We start from the raw sequence: 13,778 nt of genomic DNA, 5'->3' as shown, positions 1-13,778 counted from the left end.
TTCATGTCTTTGTGCAATAACACAAAACATGCAGTTGGAATGATTAGAGTCAAAGAGTCATTTATGGCAGAGGATGAGGCCATTTGGCCCATCAAGTCCATGCTGGCTCTCCACAGAGCTATTCAGTCAGTCTCACGCCTTCGCTTGATCCCTGTGGCCCTGAATCTGACCCGTGCTGCTCTGAATGTTCACTTATTGTGTAATTAAAATTTAACAATTAGTCTCCAGTCTCATTTAACCAAGTATTTTCTCTGAACACCGTTAATGATTAAGAAGCACATGTGGAAGACACAAAGTAGCTGATCTACATCATGAGGGATACTACTGTTAAAATCATCGTTACATTTTCATATAGTTGGACATTGGGTGCATCCCTAAACTCAATGCACGCAGACTGCTTACAGGACTGACTGGCATTGCATTAGAGAATATCTAAGACAAGAACCTCAACTTGCAACAGTGAAACTCAGAAGTGTATGGCATATGCAGAACTTTCCAATTATTACTAATAGATCCCCAGCAGCAAGGTACCAAATAATGCTTTGTACATTATATATTAAAATGCTCCTGTTATTCTGAGATATACAATTCGACATTCCACCACAATAGAATACAAGCTAATTATAAATTCATGCTGTTGACACAATAACTGTCCAGCTTTTAACTAAAAAAAGATTCTCATACATACAGCCATGGTAACAATTACTACCTTTGGCTCATACCTGGTTATATGCATAGTTTTTTTATATGGATTTTATGAACATTTTTATGATTCAACATGTATAAGCCAACAATTGGCAAATAACACCCATAATGTAGCTCATCTTAATAAAACAGACAAGTAAAATACTATTCACTACTACTTGTAATGTGATGGGACTATTTCCTGTATACAAAAGTGTATATTCCAGTTCATCTGATTTCAAGTAAGAAAGGGGGGGATAAAAACAATGGACTATAATATTAGTTAGCACTGTGCATATGGTATACCTGATATGAATCGCTTTTCCTTAATTTGAAATAAAGATTAACTTAAAAGATGCAGTTTTTTCCTTACTATTTTCCATTTTTCCTTCTTGAGGCATATACATAATCCATTTGGACCGTGCAGATTTCCCTTTTTAATTCAATATCAATTCTGAGGCCACTGTAATATTTTTTACAATCTATATCACGTATTGAAATGCACGGGGGCGGTAGGCAGGGGGATGCGAGGACCAAACTCAACTTTGGCAAGGGCACAAAATGGACAGCATTATATCGCCATCCAACTTAACTTTTTATTGACTTCAATACAAAGGTAAATCAAGCAGCGTGTATAACAGGCAGCTGATACACTAGCCTATTTTGTAGCCCCATTGAGGATAGATTTTACCCCAAGGCAGTTATGACCAAGTGCAGTGTTCAGGTAAAGCAGTGTTGGAGGACAAGGGCTAACTGGACTAGGACTTGCAGTAATTATACACTCACACTGTGGTGACTGCTCAATATATCCAAGGGGCAGTGGGGAACAGGGTGTAACTACAACCTGACAAATTTACATAGGCCGTTTCCATTATAACTGTGTACAAGGAAACTTACAACGTCAACAGGAAGAGAGCACAGACCTAAGATTTTTAATATTACCAGATGATTTTCCATAGCATGGCACAAACAAACTGCACTTTCATTGAGTTCCTAAGTAGAGCTGATTTGGAAGGATTATTTGAAGATGGAGTGGGCAGCAGAAGGAACAGAGCACAGGATTCAGGGAGTGAGTAAGTTGTTCAAAGGGGGTGCGAAAACAGGCGCGACCATTTTAATATCTCCTCTTCTTCTTACCCCTCAACATCAAGTCCAAGAGACAAGTTTCTCACCTAACCACGCAACTGTAAGTACTGCAAACTGCAGTTAAAAAACAATTTAAAGGCAGAATACAGCTTGGATAACACGGTAACTGCTAAGAAAAAAACATTAAATATAAGTTGTTAGTTTCGCTACACACTGTACCAGTAAACCAAACATTAGATCATCTGATGAACATGGCTATGAAGCAACCTAGTTAATTTGACTCGGAGTTCAGTATGCTGTCATTGCTGAAATAGCATGTTAAATTAGTTAGTAAATGCAGGCTCATCTCCATAGCCAATGTGACATTAATCTGTTAAATGTGCAACAAAGAGTGGCATTTGCATTCAACCTTACGTAATCTAGATTTTAATTACTACAGTTCAGTGCTCTATGTGAATACACATTTATAATATTAACAAAAATTCCTAGAATTGTTTCAAACTCAAGCAGACAACGAACAGGACGTAGAACATGAACAAAAGAAACAACAGGTATAAAACAGAGACAGTAACATAGATGACAGGAAAAATGGAACTAAAATGTGGATAAAGAGGGAGAAACGTGAAACAGCAACATCAGTCTACACACCTTGGCATTGATATAAGGGTCAAAAGGGCCATACTTTTTGAGGTCTTTGCTCTCAATAGCATTCTATGAGGGAAGGAAAGAAAATGCAAATGATAAAGTAAAGTTACACTGAAAAATAAAGATGAATGAATTGTGATAAAATGCAATGACAGTTAAAAACAGTTGCAGATAATCAGTAAGAATTTAGATTGCACTTAATCAAACTCAAACTTGATTTAAGTTCTTCAATTAAAATTTTTTTTTAAAAACAGTTGGAACAAAAATAAAATCATACAAAACTAGGAATGCACAAAAGAGATCAGAATTTGACCAGTACATTAGGAAGAGTTACTTTCTTCACAGGCACTGTGCCTAGAACTATCTTTGAGTAGCCAGCTGGATTATTCCTGTGTACATACTAACAATAACATTTTATTTTCAATGTTGAGCAGCTGGCCCGCTGCTCCTGGAAGTTGAGGGTACATAGTAATGAAAATAACTTAGGCATTGAGAAAAATATTTCTTTAAGCAGCAGTCTTCATTTTTTTCTTTAAAAGAAACTAATTAACAATAATAATTAAATGAGCAGTTTGAGTCTCTCATGTGCATCCCTCCGACAAAAAACAGCTGGCTTTTCTTCATTCATGGCCAATATCAAATGTTGGTCGAAGACCCACTTCCCCATTGACAGGAAAGTTTGGTTTGCATGTTCTTTTTTCATCATGCATAAAGGGATTAAGTAGCTGTTAAAATACTTTAAAATACAGTACACCGGAGTAATCTTTTACTGTAATAGACAGGATTAACCAAAATAAGCCAACTTGCACACCATTTTTTAAACAATTGGATCGACTAAGTAGATCAAGATAAAAGACCAAATAGGGGTGCTAAAGTACCCTGAAAAAAGTGGGCCCATTCTACTTTCTTCCCCTCCTCCCCCACCACAACCCACCTCTGTCCGAATTTACAAGGTAACACAAGCATGTTTATACAGATGAAGCAGCAAATGAAGGAAACTACATGCATGCACAGCACATACAGCACTTAGTGTGGCAAGGTCATCAGCATGCTGCACCGTTGCATGAAATGCCAGCAATTGAGCATTGTGGTTTATGTGACAGGTTTTACAGCATCTGATGTGAGTTAAACAGATCATTTCAGAGTGAGTATTTGGAAGGGTAGGATTATACTAGACTGTTTTATCTGTACAATACCTGCTAGCTCTTCCAATAACCAAGATTTTTCCCACTCATGCAAAATCACCTGGTTTAAGTCAAGACTACCATCTCTAGAAATATACCAAATAATAAATCTCTATTTCTGTCTGAACATAAAACCATTTTTTTTTTTTAAAGGGCTCTCATTTCTAATCAAAGCACTCAGAATGCTGCAAAATTAGTTAAGGTACACATAATAAAGATTGTAAGAGTAAACATGTGTTCACCATTATAAAAAAACAAGCTGCCTTTCTGAGGGGATGAAAGAAAGGTATATAAATCTTTGTCCAACCTCAAACAGTTTTAGGCACAATATATTACACTGTAAAACTTTTGGGTTTTGAAAATGATTTCTGTGAATAATTTTAGTTAACAAATTATAATTATGCAATGCACAAACACCCATGAACTCTAATTTGCGAAGTTTTTTTCCCTTCCTGCATTGTAAAAATGGCTTCTTTAAACTGTTCGTTGTTAAACTCAGAAAAAGATACAAAGTTAACTCTATTTACCATAGACTTAATTTTGTCCAACAGGTATCAGATTTTCTTTTTACAGCTGAAGATGATCTTTTGAAGTGAAACTGATCCATTATAGATTCTCATGGTATTTTTATTTTTCCATATTGTACTTTTAGTATTTTCTGAAGCTATACATTTCTATATAATTGTATATAAATTAGCGGTTGTTGTCTTTAAGAAAAAAAGCCAATTTCATTGAGTTCCTAAGTAGAGCTGATTTGGAAGGATTATTTGGAGATGGAGTGGGCAGCAGAAGGAACAGAGCACAGGATTCAGAGAGTGAGGAAGCTGTTCAAAGGGGGTGCGAGATTCTAAATCCTGCAATTAAATGACTACTGAGAGTAGGTAACTGTTAATCTTCAGGTCAAGTACCTTTACATATCATTGAAAAAGTACAGCTCCTATAGGGAAAAGGTTTGAAACTGCTATGAAACCAGAGAAAAAACAAGTTCTGTAAAAATCCAATTCTGACAAAATCCAGAATACATGCAGAATTAGCGAAAATGGTATAGTTAATAGCACATTTTTTTATTTGACATCGAAGAAAAGGCCAAACAGTGGGATTCCTTGTTTTGCTCAACCACAAAAAATTTAAAAATTAGTTATTTATTGATTACATTTTTAAGTACCATTGACCTGACTGCCACATTGTATAAATCGAGCTTGCAATAAAACTTAAATAACAAAATATAATTGCAGAATTCATTTTGTCAGATGCAAGAAAATAAAATGGCTGAACTTTAATATAGACCTGAAGCAATTTCCAACTATCCTAAATATTGCACCTGGATGCCTTTTCTGAATGATCCTGCAGTTTTAGCTCTTGCCAAAAGTGTACAAAATACTTTAAAAGCCTATGGTCACTACCACAGATCAACACAGTGTCTCAGTGCAATCATTAGTATTTCTTTCAACAAGCAACAGGAAAGAGATAGAGGTACTAAAGCAGTAAGGACCATGGATTTTAAAATTATTCCCTTGTGTTAAAAATAAAAAGTAGCTGACTCAACCTAATTCAATGCTTGGTTATAGAACTGGAGGATAACTCTGTAGATACATTTATCTCATGCAGGTTACACAAAATCTAATTGGGCACTGGACACTTCACACATTCAAAAGCAAATAATCCAACTTACAAACCAAAATACAGCAGCTACTAAGAACTAGGAGCAGTTTGAATTTGTGTAAATATGTAGCTCTAAAAAAAAAGGCGTTTCAAAACTAACGGCTTCGGAGGTCAATGGACTGGGGTTGAGATCGCCTCAATTTCAAGCCTTAATAAATATATGGTTCAGAATACGTAATTTCAACATATGGTAACTGATGAACCCCAAAATTTGGGCAATTTAATTTTTTTTTAAAATCAGGTTCCAGATCTAAAAATAGAAATTGGCACAAAGTTGCATGATTCTGAATATCTCAGTTAGACATTGATATAGTTGGGTGTGCTCGACTGAGGTTAGGGTTCAGGGTATACTGTTGGGACAGAGTACAACAAAGTTTATTATATTATACCTGACAGAGGGTAGGTATAATGGAAAAATATTTCACTTCCCAGAATAAATTTTCACTCTCGCTGATGTGCATAAAAAAGTAATCAAGTTAATTTTAAAATATCGAACTGGCCAACTGCGTTTCTGTGTACCAAGTACCCCAAGTGCTCTTGTGCGCACGCATGTTAGTCTGCCATGTTTGTATAAAAGCAGTGTGTTCATAATTCTCAGTTTCCATCTTGATGTACAATGATTTGGAAGCAAGTATTGAGCAAGTAACACATGATAAACACAAAGGACAGCAATACTTTTCACCCTTCAGATATTAAATGCAAGTTTACTTGCCCATTAACAGTATATACAGATCATTACAAACACATTACATGTGCAAAACTTAATTTATTTTCTAACTCTTCCCTTAAATTTCAAACAAAAATGGGTACAGTGCAAACCATTTTGGGGAAAATACTTTTGATGTATTCAATACAGAAAGAAAGCAAAACAGCAGTAGCACGACCCACCACAAATTTCTGTAACTTAAAGGGAAATCTATTTGAAATTATTCTTCATGGCACTCAAATAGTGAAAAATAATTATTCTCTGTATATGATACTTCAGTCTGTCTTTTAGCAGTTTCTCCTCTCGATGAGAAACACTATCTATCAAAGTAGTGCTGGACAATGAACAGATTTACTCACATTGTGAGATACAACGCACATTTCCAACCATTGTTCAACAACAAAATAAGTTGGCTAAAAATTTTCCCGTGTAAAAACCTGGTGATCTTGAAACCAAAACCTCTATTTCAAATCATTGGGGAACTGAGGAACACAATCCTGAAAAAGATCTGAAATGTGCCAATAATTAGTCCCTGATCTTACTTGATGCAACTTGCGGGAAACACAAGGGCAGGTGTAGACAGCAGAGGGGAAATTGAGTACTTACTCAAAATACACCAACTTTCTGATTGAAGTATTTAATCACCAAATATGGGAATATGACTATTTTTGCTCAACTAAATTTCCTAGAAGCCAGTGCTGCTGATTGGTTTGGATGATATTCTGGATAAGACCAAGATAGGAAAACTTAGTACTGCTTGGCTTCAGCTATATACCAAGTAAAATAGGGATAAACTGAAAGAGGAAAACATTAGTTTGAATCTATCTCAAGATTCTAAAATGTTCCTTGAAATTGGGTAAATTAGGGAGTATTTCATGCCAAAGATACTATCCTCAGGCTTTCCTTCCCTCATCCGTAAAGCTCCTAAGTAACAAATTGCTTTTGATTCATTCATTGTCCACTCCGCAACCTTAAAGTTGCAAACAAAACAGAAGGCTCAAAGCAATTGAGGCCAACATTTTATTTCTCGTCAAAAGTACTCAAGTATTGTTTCCCTAATTAAATTTCCACGAGAGTTAAAAATATATCAATTAACAAAGATAGATATTGTATTTGTTTCTGATACAAATACCAGCAGCAAATAAACATTTTGTTTGGCACTCTGAGTTCAGATGGCTGGTGTTAGATTAGACTGCTGAAACATAGGGCGGTCAAGAAAATGTTGGCTGCTGGAGAACAGTGGCTTGTATTGTTATTTATCAATGTCACTATGTTTATGAGGAAGCCTCACCAATAGCTAAGAATGGTAGGCTGAATATTATTCAGGGTATGCCTATATCCCAAGAGATTTTTATGGAATACATGACAGTGTTCATTCCAAGAGAGTTGTGTGGCCTACTGCAAATAGCACTAAAGCAGATTTACAGTACAAAAGGGATGGGAATACATTTAGAGTTTGATTGTGCCACAATTACTGTAAAACCTTGCTGCAAGAAACTCTTACTGTAAACCTAATCATATTGAAGCTTCTAACAAGATATCTGAACAGACAAATTTAGACCATGAGAAAATAAATCCCTGGTAAGGACTACTTTTCTAGTCCCCACCTCAAAGAGTTTTTGATAGCACCTGAATATCAACAAAAGGAAATGTGAAATTAAGATACATTCCATTATCTATAAGACAGATTAATGCATATCCTCCAACACTACTTTTCACAAATCCTTCTAAGACTTCAGACCTGTTCGTTGACTTTTGCATGGGATGGTCCTTGATGAATAAGAAGCCTGACTATATGCGAATCCCCTTTCCAAGCAGCCAGGTGAAGTGGATAACATCCCTTGTTATCTGCAATGTTAGTGGAAGCTTCATTCTTCAGTAGCATTTCAACAACTTCCCTATGAACAAAAACAGAAATATTAAGCAATTGTTAAAACAGAAACTGCAACTATAAAATTCTACAGTACTTACCAAAGTAGTCTAAAGCAATACTGAGTGCATGGCTAACCAACAGTGTTTCAAATCAATCATAACTAAATGTTTACTGGACAGTCCACAGTGCTTTTCTATATATTAGGCTTTCAGAAAAAATAGTATATTTATTTCTGTATTCTTTTTATTGTCACCACACAGTATGCATAAGCTACAGGTGAGAAAGTGGGGAATACCATCTTCTTCCAGACCACGACTGCACCATGCCTAGAGGTAAAACAAAAATCCCCACAGTAAACTGAGCAAATTTTTCTTCTACCTGCAAGCCAATCTCCTAGGCTTCAAATGCAACTTTCTGTGATGCACTTCACTAACTTAAGGTACAAGGAATAGGAACAGGAGTAGATCATTTAACTCCTCAACCCTAACCCACTACTGAATTAGATCACTACTGATATGTACCTCAACTCCATTTTTCCACCTTTGATCCATACTTCTCCATTACCTAACAACAATCTATTGATCTTAGTCTTGACTATTTCAACTGGCCCAGCATCCAAGGCTTTCTGTGGGGAGCACGATCCAGACTTGCACTACCGTTTGTGTGAAAAAGTGTTTCCTGATTTCAGTCCTTAAATGGTCGAACTGCAATATTAAGATTATGCCCCCTTATTCCAAATTCCACCAGAGGAAATAATTTCTCCTCTTTACCCTCTCCAATGTCTCGTTATTTTTAAAGAACTCGACTACATTACCCGTCAATCTCCTAAAGTCAAGGAGATACAAACCAAGGTAATGCAGTAAACTGCTCACATAAATTAACCATTTGAGCCAAGGTATCATTCTGGTGTAACTGCACCGTTTCCCCTCCGAAGTCAATATATCTTTGCTGATATGAAACCTAAATACTACGGATGCTGGAAATCTGAAATAAACACAGAAAATGCTAGAAATGCCCAGCAGGTCAGGCAGCATCTGTGGAGAGAGAAATAGAGTTAACATTTCAGGTCGATGACTCTTCATCAGAACTGAGAAAAATTAGACATGTAATAGGTTTTAAACAAGTGAAAGATGGGGGTGGTGGGGGGAAATGGAAAAAGAACACAAGGGAAGGTCTGTGATAGGGTGGAAAACAAGATAGAATAAATGACAAAAAAGATTGGTGGTACAGAGGATAGAAAGCTCAACATGAGAACAAGATAGAGAATTAAAATGACATGCGACTGGAAGCTTGGGGTCATGCTTGCAGACTAAACGAGGTCTTCTACAAAGCGTTCACCCAATCTGCGTTTGGTCTCCCCATTGTACAGCAGACTGTATTGTGAGCAGCGAATACAATATACTAAACTGAAATAAGTACACGTAAATCACTGTTCCACCTGGAAGGATTGTTTAGGGTCGTGGGCAGTGAAAAGAGAGGAGGTAAAAAGACAGGTGCTGCATCTCGTCTGCTTGCTTGCAAAGGTGCCATGGAAAGGGGAGGGGGTGTTGGGGATGACTGAGGAGTGGACCAGGGTGTTGCAGAGGGAGCCAATCCTTTCAGAATGCTGAAATGGGAGGGGTGCTGAAGATGCATTCGGTGGTGGCATCATGCTGGAGGTCACAGATATCAGGAAGGATGGTAGAGGGGTCAGGACAAGGGGAACCTCATCATGGTTCTGAGGAGGAGGGGAAAGGGTGAGGGCAGAAGTGCAGGAAATGGGAAAGGCACAGTTAGGGGCTCTGTCAATCACAGTGGGGGGGAATTATCAGTCAACGAAAAAGGAAGACATATCTGAAGTGCTGATCAGAACAGATGCAGCGGAGATGGAGAAACTGGGAAAATGGAATGGAGTTAAGGGTAAGTCATGGAAGGGCAGCTCAGCAGCATGCAGTGCTCCTCCTATGCAATGTGGGAAGTCAGGGACACTGCCAGCATCCATGGCGAACAAGTGTGCAGGAAGTGTCTCCCGCTGCAGCTACTCAAAATCAGCATTTCGGATCTGGAATGGTGGCTGGAGACAATGTGGAGCATCCACGAGGCTGAGATCATCGTGGATAGCATGAACAGGGAGGTGGTCACACCACAGGTAAAGACTGCGCCGGCAGAAAGGGAATGGGTGACCACCAGGCAGATTAGAAGAACTATGCAGGTCGTGCAGGAGTCCCCTGGGCCCATCTACCTCTCTAACAGATACGCTTTGAATACTGTTGGGGGAGATAGCTTCTCAGGGGAATGCAGCAACAGCCAAGTGTGTGGCACCACGGGTGGCTCAGCTGCACAGGAGGGCAGGAAAAAAAGAGTAGGAGAGATATAGTTATAGGGGATTCAGATAGGTGGTTCTGTGGCCGCAAACGTGACTCCAGGATGGTATGTTGCCTCCCTGGTGATCGGGTCAAGGATGTCACGGAGCGGCAGCAGGACATTCTGAAGCTGGAGGATGAACAGTCAGAGGTCGTGTTTCACATTGGTACCAACGACATAGGTAGAAAGAGGGATGAGGTCCTGCAACAAGAATTTAGGGAGCTAGGAAGCAGATTAAAAAGCAGAGCATCAAAGGTTGTAATCTCTGGATTACTCCCAGTACCACGTGCTCGTGAGTATAGGAATAGAAGGATAGAGCAGATGAATGCGTGGCTGAAGACATGGTGCAGGAGGGAGGGCTTTAGTTTCCTGGATCACTGGGTCTGCTTCTTGCAAAGGTGGGACCTGTACAAGTTGGACGGGTTGCACCTGAACAGCAACGGGACTAACATTCTTGCTGGGAGGTTTGCTGGTGCTGTGGGTGGGGGGGGGGGGGGGGGGGGGTGGTGGTTGCTTAAACTAATTTGGCAGGGGGATGGGATGCAGAGTGGAGGTACAGTAGGGGGTGATGCACAGCCAAAAAGAGAGAAGAGAAATTAAGGCATCTGGAAGGCAGCTCAAATATAGACTTGTTAAGACACAAGCGAATAATGCAAGGCTGGATTGCATCTATTTTAACACAAAGAGTCTTACAAGGAAGGTAGATGAATTGAGGGTGTTGATTAGCACATGAGAATGTCATATTATTGCTATCACAGAGACATGGTTGAGGGAAGGGCAGGGCTGGCAGCTCAATATTCCAGGATATAGAATCTTCAGGTGTGATGGGGCAAGGGAGGGGGTGTGTATAAGAGGAGGTGGCATTGCACTATTGATCAATGAGTCAATTACTGCAGTAAGGAGGGATGATATCTTGGAAGGTTCCTCAAATGAGGCCATATGGGTCGAAGTAAAAACTAAAAGGAGGCAATAACTTGGCCAGGAGTGTACTACAGGCCTCCAAATAGTCAGGGAGAGATAGAGGAGCAGATACGTAGGCAAATCTCAGGGAGGTGTAAAAATAATAGGGTAATAACAGTAGGGGATTTCAACTTCCCCAATATTAACTGGGATAGTCTTAGTGCAAAAGGCTTAAAGGGGGCGGATTTCTTATACAGGAGAGCTTTTTGAGCCAGCACGTAGGAAGTCCTACAAGAGAAGGGGCAGTACTGGACCTAATCCTAGGGAATGAAGCCGGACAAGTGGTAGAAATGTCAGCGGGGGAGCATTTCGGGGATAGTGACCATAACTCTGAAAAATTCAAGGTAGTTATGGAAAAGGACATAGATGGACCGTAAATAAAAGTACTGAGTTGGGGGAAGGCAGATTTCAGTATGATAAAACAGGATCTGGCCAAAGTGGACTGGGAACAGCTACTTGTAGGAAAGTGTACATCAGACCAGTGGGAGTATAGAAAGTGTAGGGGGGTACTTAAAGTAATTAATTAGGAGAGCGAAGAGGGGACATGAAAAAACACTGGCGGGTAAGATAAAGGAAAATCCCAAGGTGGTTTATAAGTATATTAAGGGCAAGAGGATAACCAGGGAAAGAGTAGGTCCCATTAGGGACCAAAGTGGCAATGTATGTGTGGAGCCGGAGGATATAGGTGAGGTTTTAAATGACTACTTTTCATCTGCGTTCATGATGGAGAAGGACGATGTAGGTGTAGAGATCAGGGAGGGGGACTGTGATATACTCGAACATATTAGCAATGAAAGGGAGGAGTTGTTAGCAGTTTTAGCAGGCTTAAAAGTGGATAAATCCCCAGGTCCAGATGAGATGTATCCCAGGCCGCTATGTGAGGCAAGAGAGGAGATAGCAGGGGCTCTGACACAAATTTTTAGATCCTCTCTGGCCACAGGAGAGGTGCCAGAGGACTGGAGGACAGTGAATGTGGTACTAATATTCAAGTAGGGTAGCAGGGTAAACCAGGTAATTACAGGCCGATGAGTCTAACATCAGTGGTAGGGAAACTACTGGAAAACATTCTGAGCGACAGGATTAATCTCCACTTGGAGAGGCAGGGATTCATCAAGGATAGTCGCATGGAATTGTCAGGGAGAGATCATGTCTAACAAACTTGATTGAATATTTTGAGGAAGTGACTAGATATGTAGATGAGGGTAAAGCAGTTGATGTAGTTTACACGGACTTCAGTAAGCCTTTTAATAACGTCCCGCATGGGAGATAGGTTAAGAAGGTAAGAGCCCATGGGCTCCAGGGCAATTTGGCAAATTGGATCCAAAATTGGCTTAGTGGTAGGAGGCAGAGGGTGATGGTCAAGGGTTGTTTTTGCAATTGAAAGCCTGTGACCTGTGGTGTACAGCAGGGATCGGTACTGGGACCCTTGCTGTTTGTAGTGTACATTAATGATTTAAACATGAATATAGGAGGTATGATCAGTAAGTTTGTAGATGACACGAAAATTGGTGGTGTCATAGTGAGGAGGGGAGCCTTAGATTGCAGGACGATATAAATGGGCTGGTAGGATGGGCAGAGCAGTGGCAAATGGAATTTAATCCTGAGAAATGTGAGGTAATGCATTTTTGGAAAACTAACAAGGCAAGGGAATATACAATGTGTGGTAGGACCCTCGGAAGTACAGAGGGACCTTGGTGTATTTGTCCATAGATCACTGAAGGCAGCAGCACAGGGAGATCAGGTGGTTGGAAAGGCATATGGGATACTTGCCTTTATTAGCCGAGGCATAGAATATAAGAGCAGGGAGGTTATGATGGAGCTGTATAAAATGCTAGTTAGGCCACAGCTGGAGTACTGTGTACAGTTCTGGGCACCACACTATCGGAAGGATGTGACTGCACTGAAGAGGGTGGAGTGGAGATTCAGCAGGATGTTGCCAGGGCTGGAACATTTCAGCTATGAAGAGAGACTGGATAGGCTAGGGTTGTTGTCCTTCGAGCAGAGAAGGCTGAGGGGGGACCTGATTGAGGTATACAAAATCATGAGGGGCATAGATAGGGTCAATAGGAAGAAACTTTTTCCCTTAGTGGAGGTGTCAATAACCAGGGGCATAGATTTAGGATAAGAGGCAGGAGGTTTAGGTGGGATTTGAGAAAAACAATTTACATCCAGAGGGTGGTTGGAATCTGGAACACACTCCCTGAAGGGGTGGTAGAGGCAGGGACCCTCAACATTTAAGTAGTATCTAGATGAGCACTTGAAACACCATAGCATACAAGGCTACAGGCCAAGTGCTGGAAAATGGGATTAGAATAGATAGGTGCTTGATGGCTGGCACAGACACAATGGGCCGAAGGGCCTGTTTCTGTGCTGTATAACTCTATGACCCTATGACTCCTTACAGGAAGCAGCAAGTGATGAAATGTAGTCTAGGTAGCTGTGGGAGTCAGTGGGCTTATAGTGAACATTCAATGATAGCCTACCCCCAGAAATGGAGACAGAGAAGTCGAGAAAGGGAAGGGACGAGTCAGAAATGGACCATGTGAAGGTGAAAATTGGAAGCAAAGTTGACGAACCTTTGCACTTCACGGCGAGAGCAGGAAATGGCACCAATAGTGATCCATGTACTGGAAGA

The 13,778-nt window shown here is 40.0% G+C and overlaps 1 protein-coding gene across 6 annotated transcripts in view; it reads right to left on the bottom strand.

The window, feature by feature from the left end:
* Positions 1–13,778, bottom strand: part of LOC137383819 (ankyrin repeat and SAM domain-containing protein 1A-like) — a 549,597-nt gene that overhangs the window by 365,716 nt on the left and 170,103 nt on the right. For all 6 annotated transcript variants that reach the window (XM_068057078.1, XM_068057083.1, XM_068057082.1 and 3 more), the window contains exons 3-4: positions 7,709–7,865; positions 2,419–2,481 (exon numbers count right to left, since the gene is read on the bottom strand). In XM_068057078.1, the coding sequence (XP_067913179.1) occupies positions 2,419–2,481; positions 7,709–7,865 (220 nt within the window). The remainder of the gene's footprint in view (positions 1–2,418; positions 2,482–7,708; positions 7,866–13,778) is intronic.

This window comes from Heterodontus francisci, chromosome 25 (genome assembly GCF_036365525.1).
Source record: "Heterodontus francisci isolate sHetFra1 chromosome 25, sHetFra1.hap1, whole genome shotgun sequence".
NCBI classification, from domain to species: Eukaryota; Metazoa; Chordata; class Chondrichthyes; order Heterodontiformes; family Heterodontidae; genus Heterodontus; species Heterodontus francisci.
The sequence above is the reverse complement of the archived record's forward strand: the minus strand, read 5'-3'. Positions and strand labels throughout refer to the sequence as shown.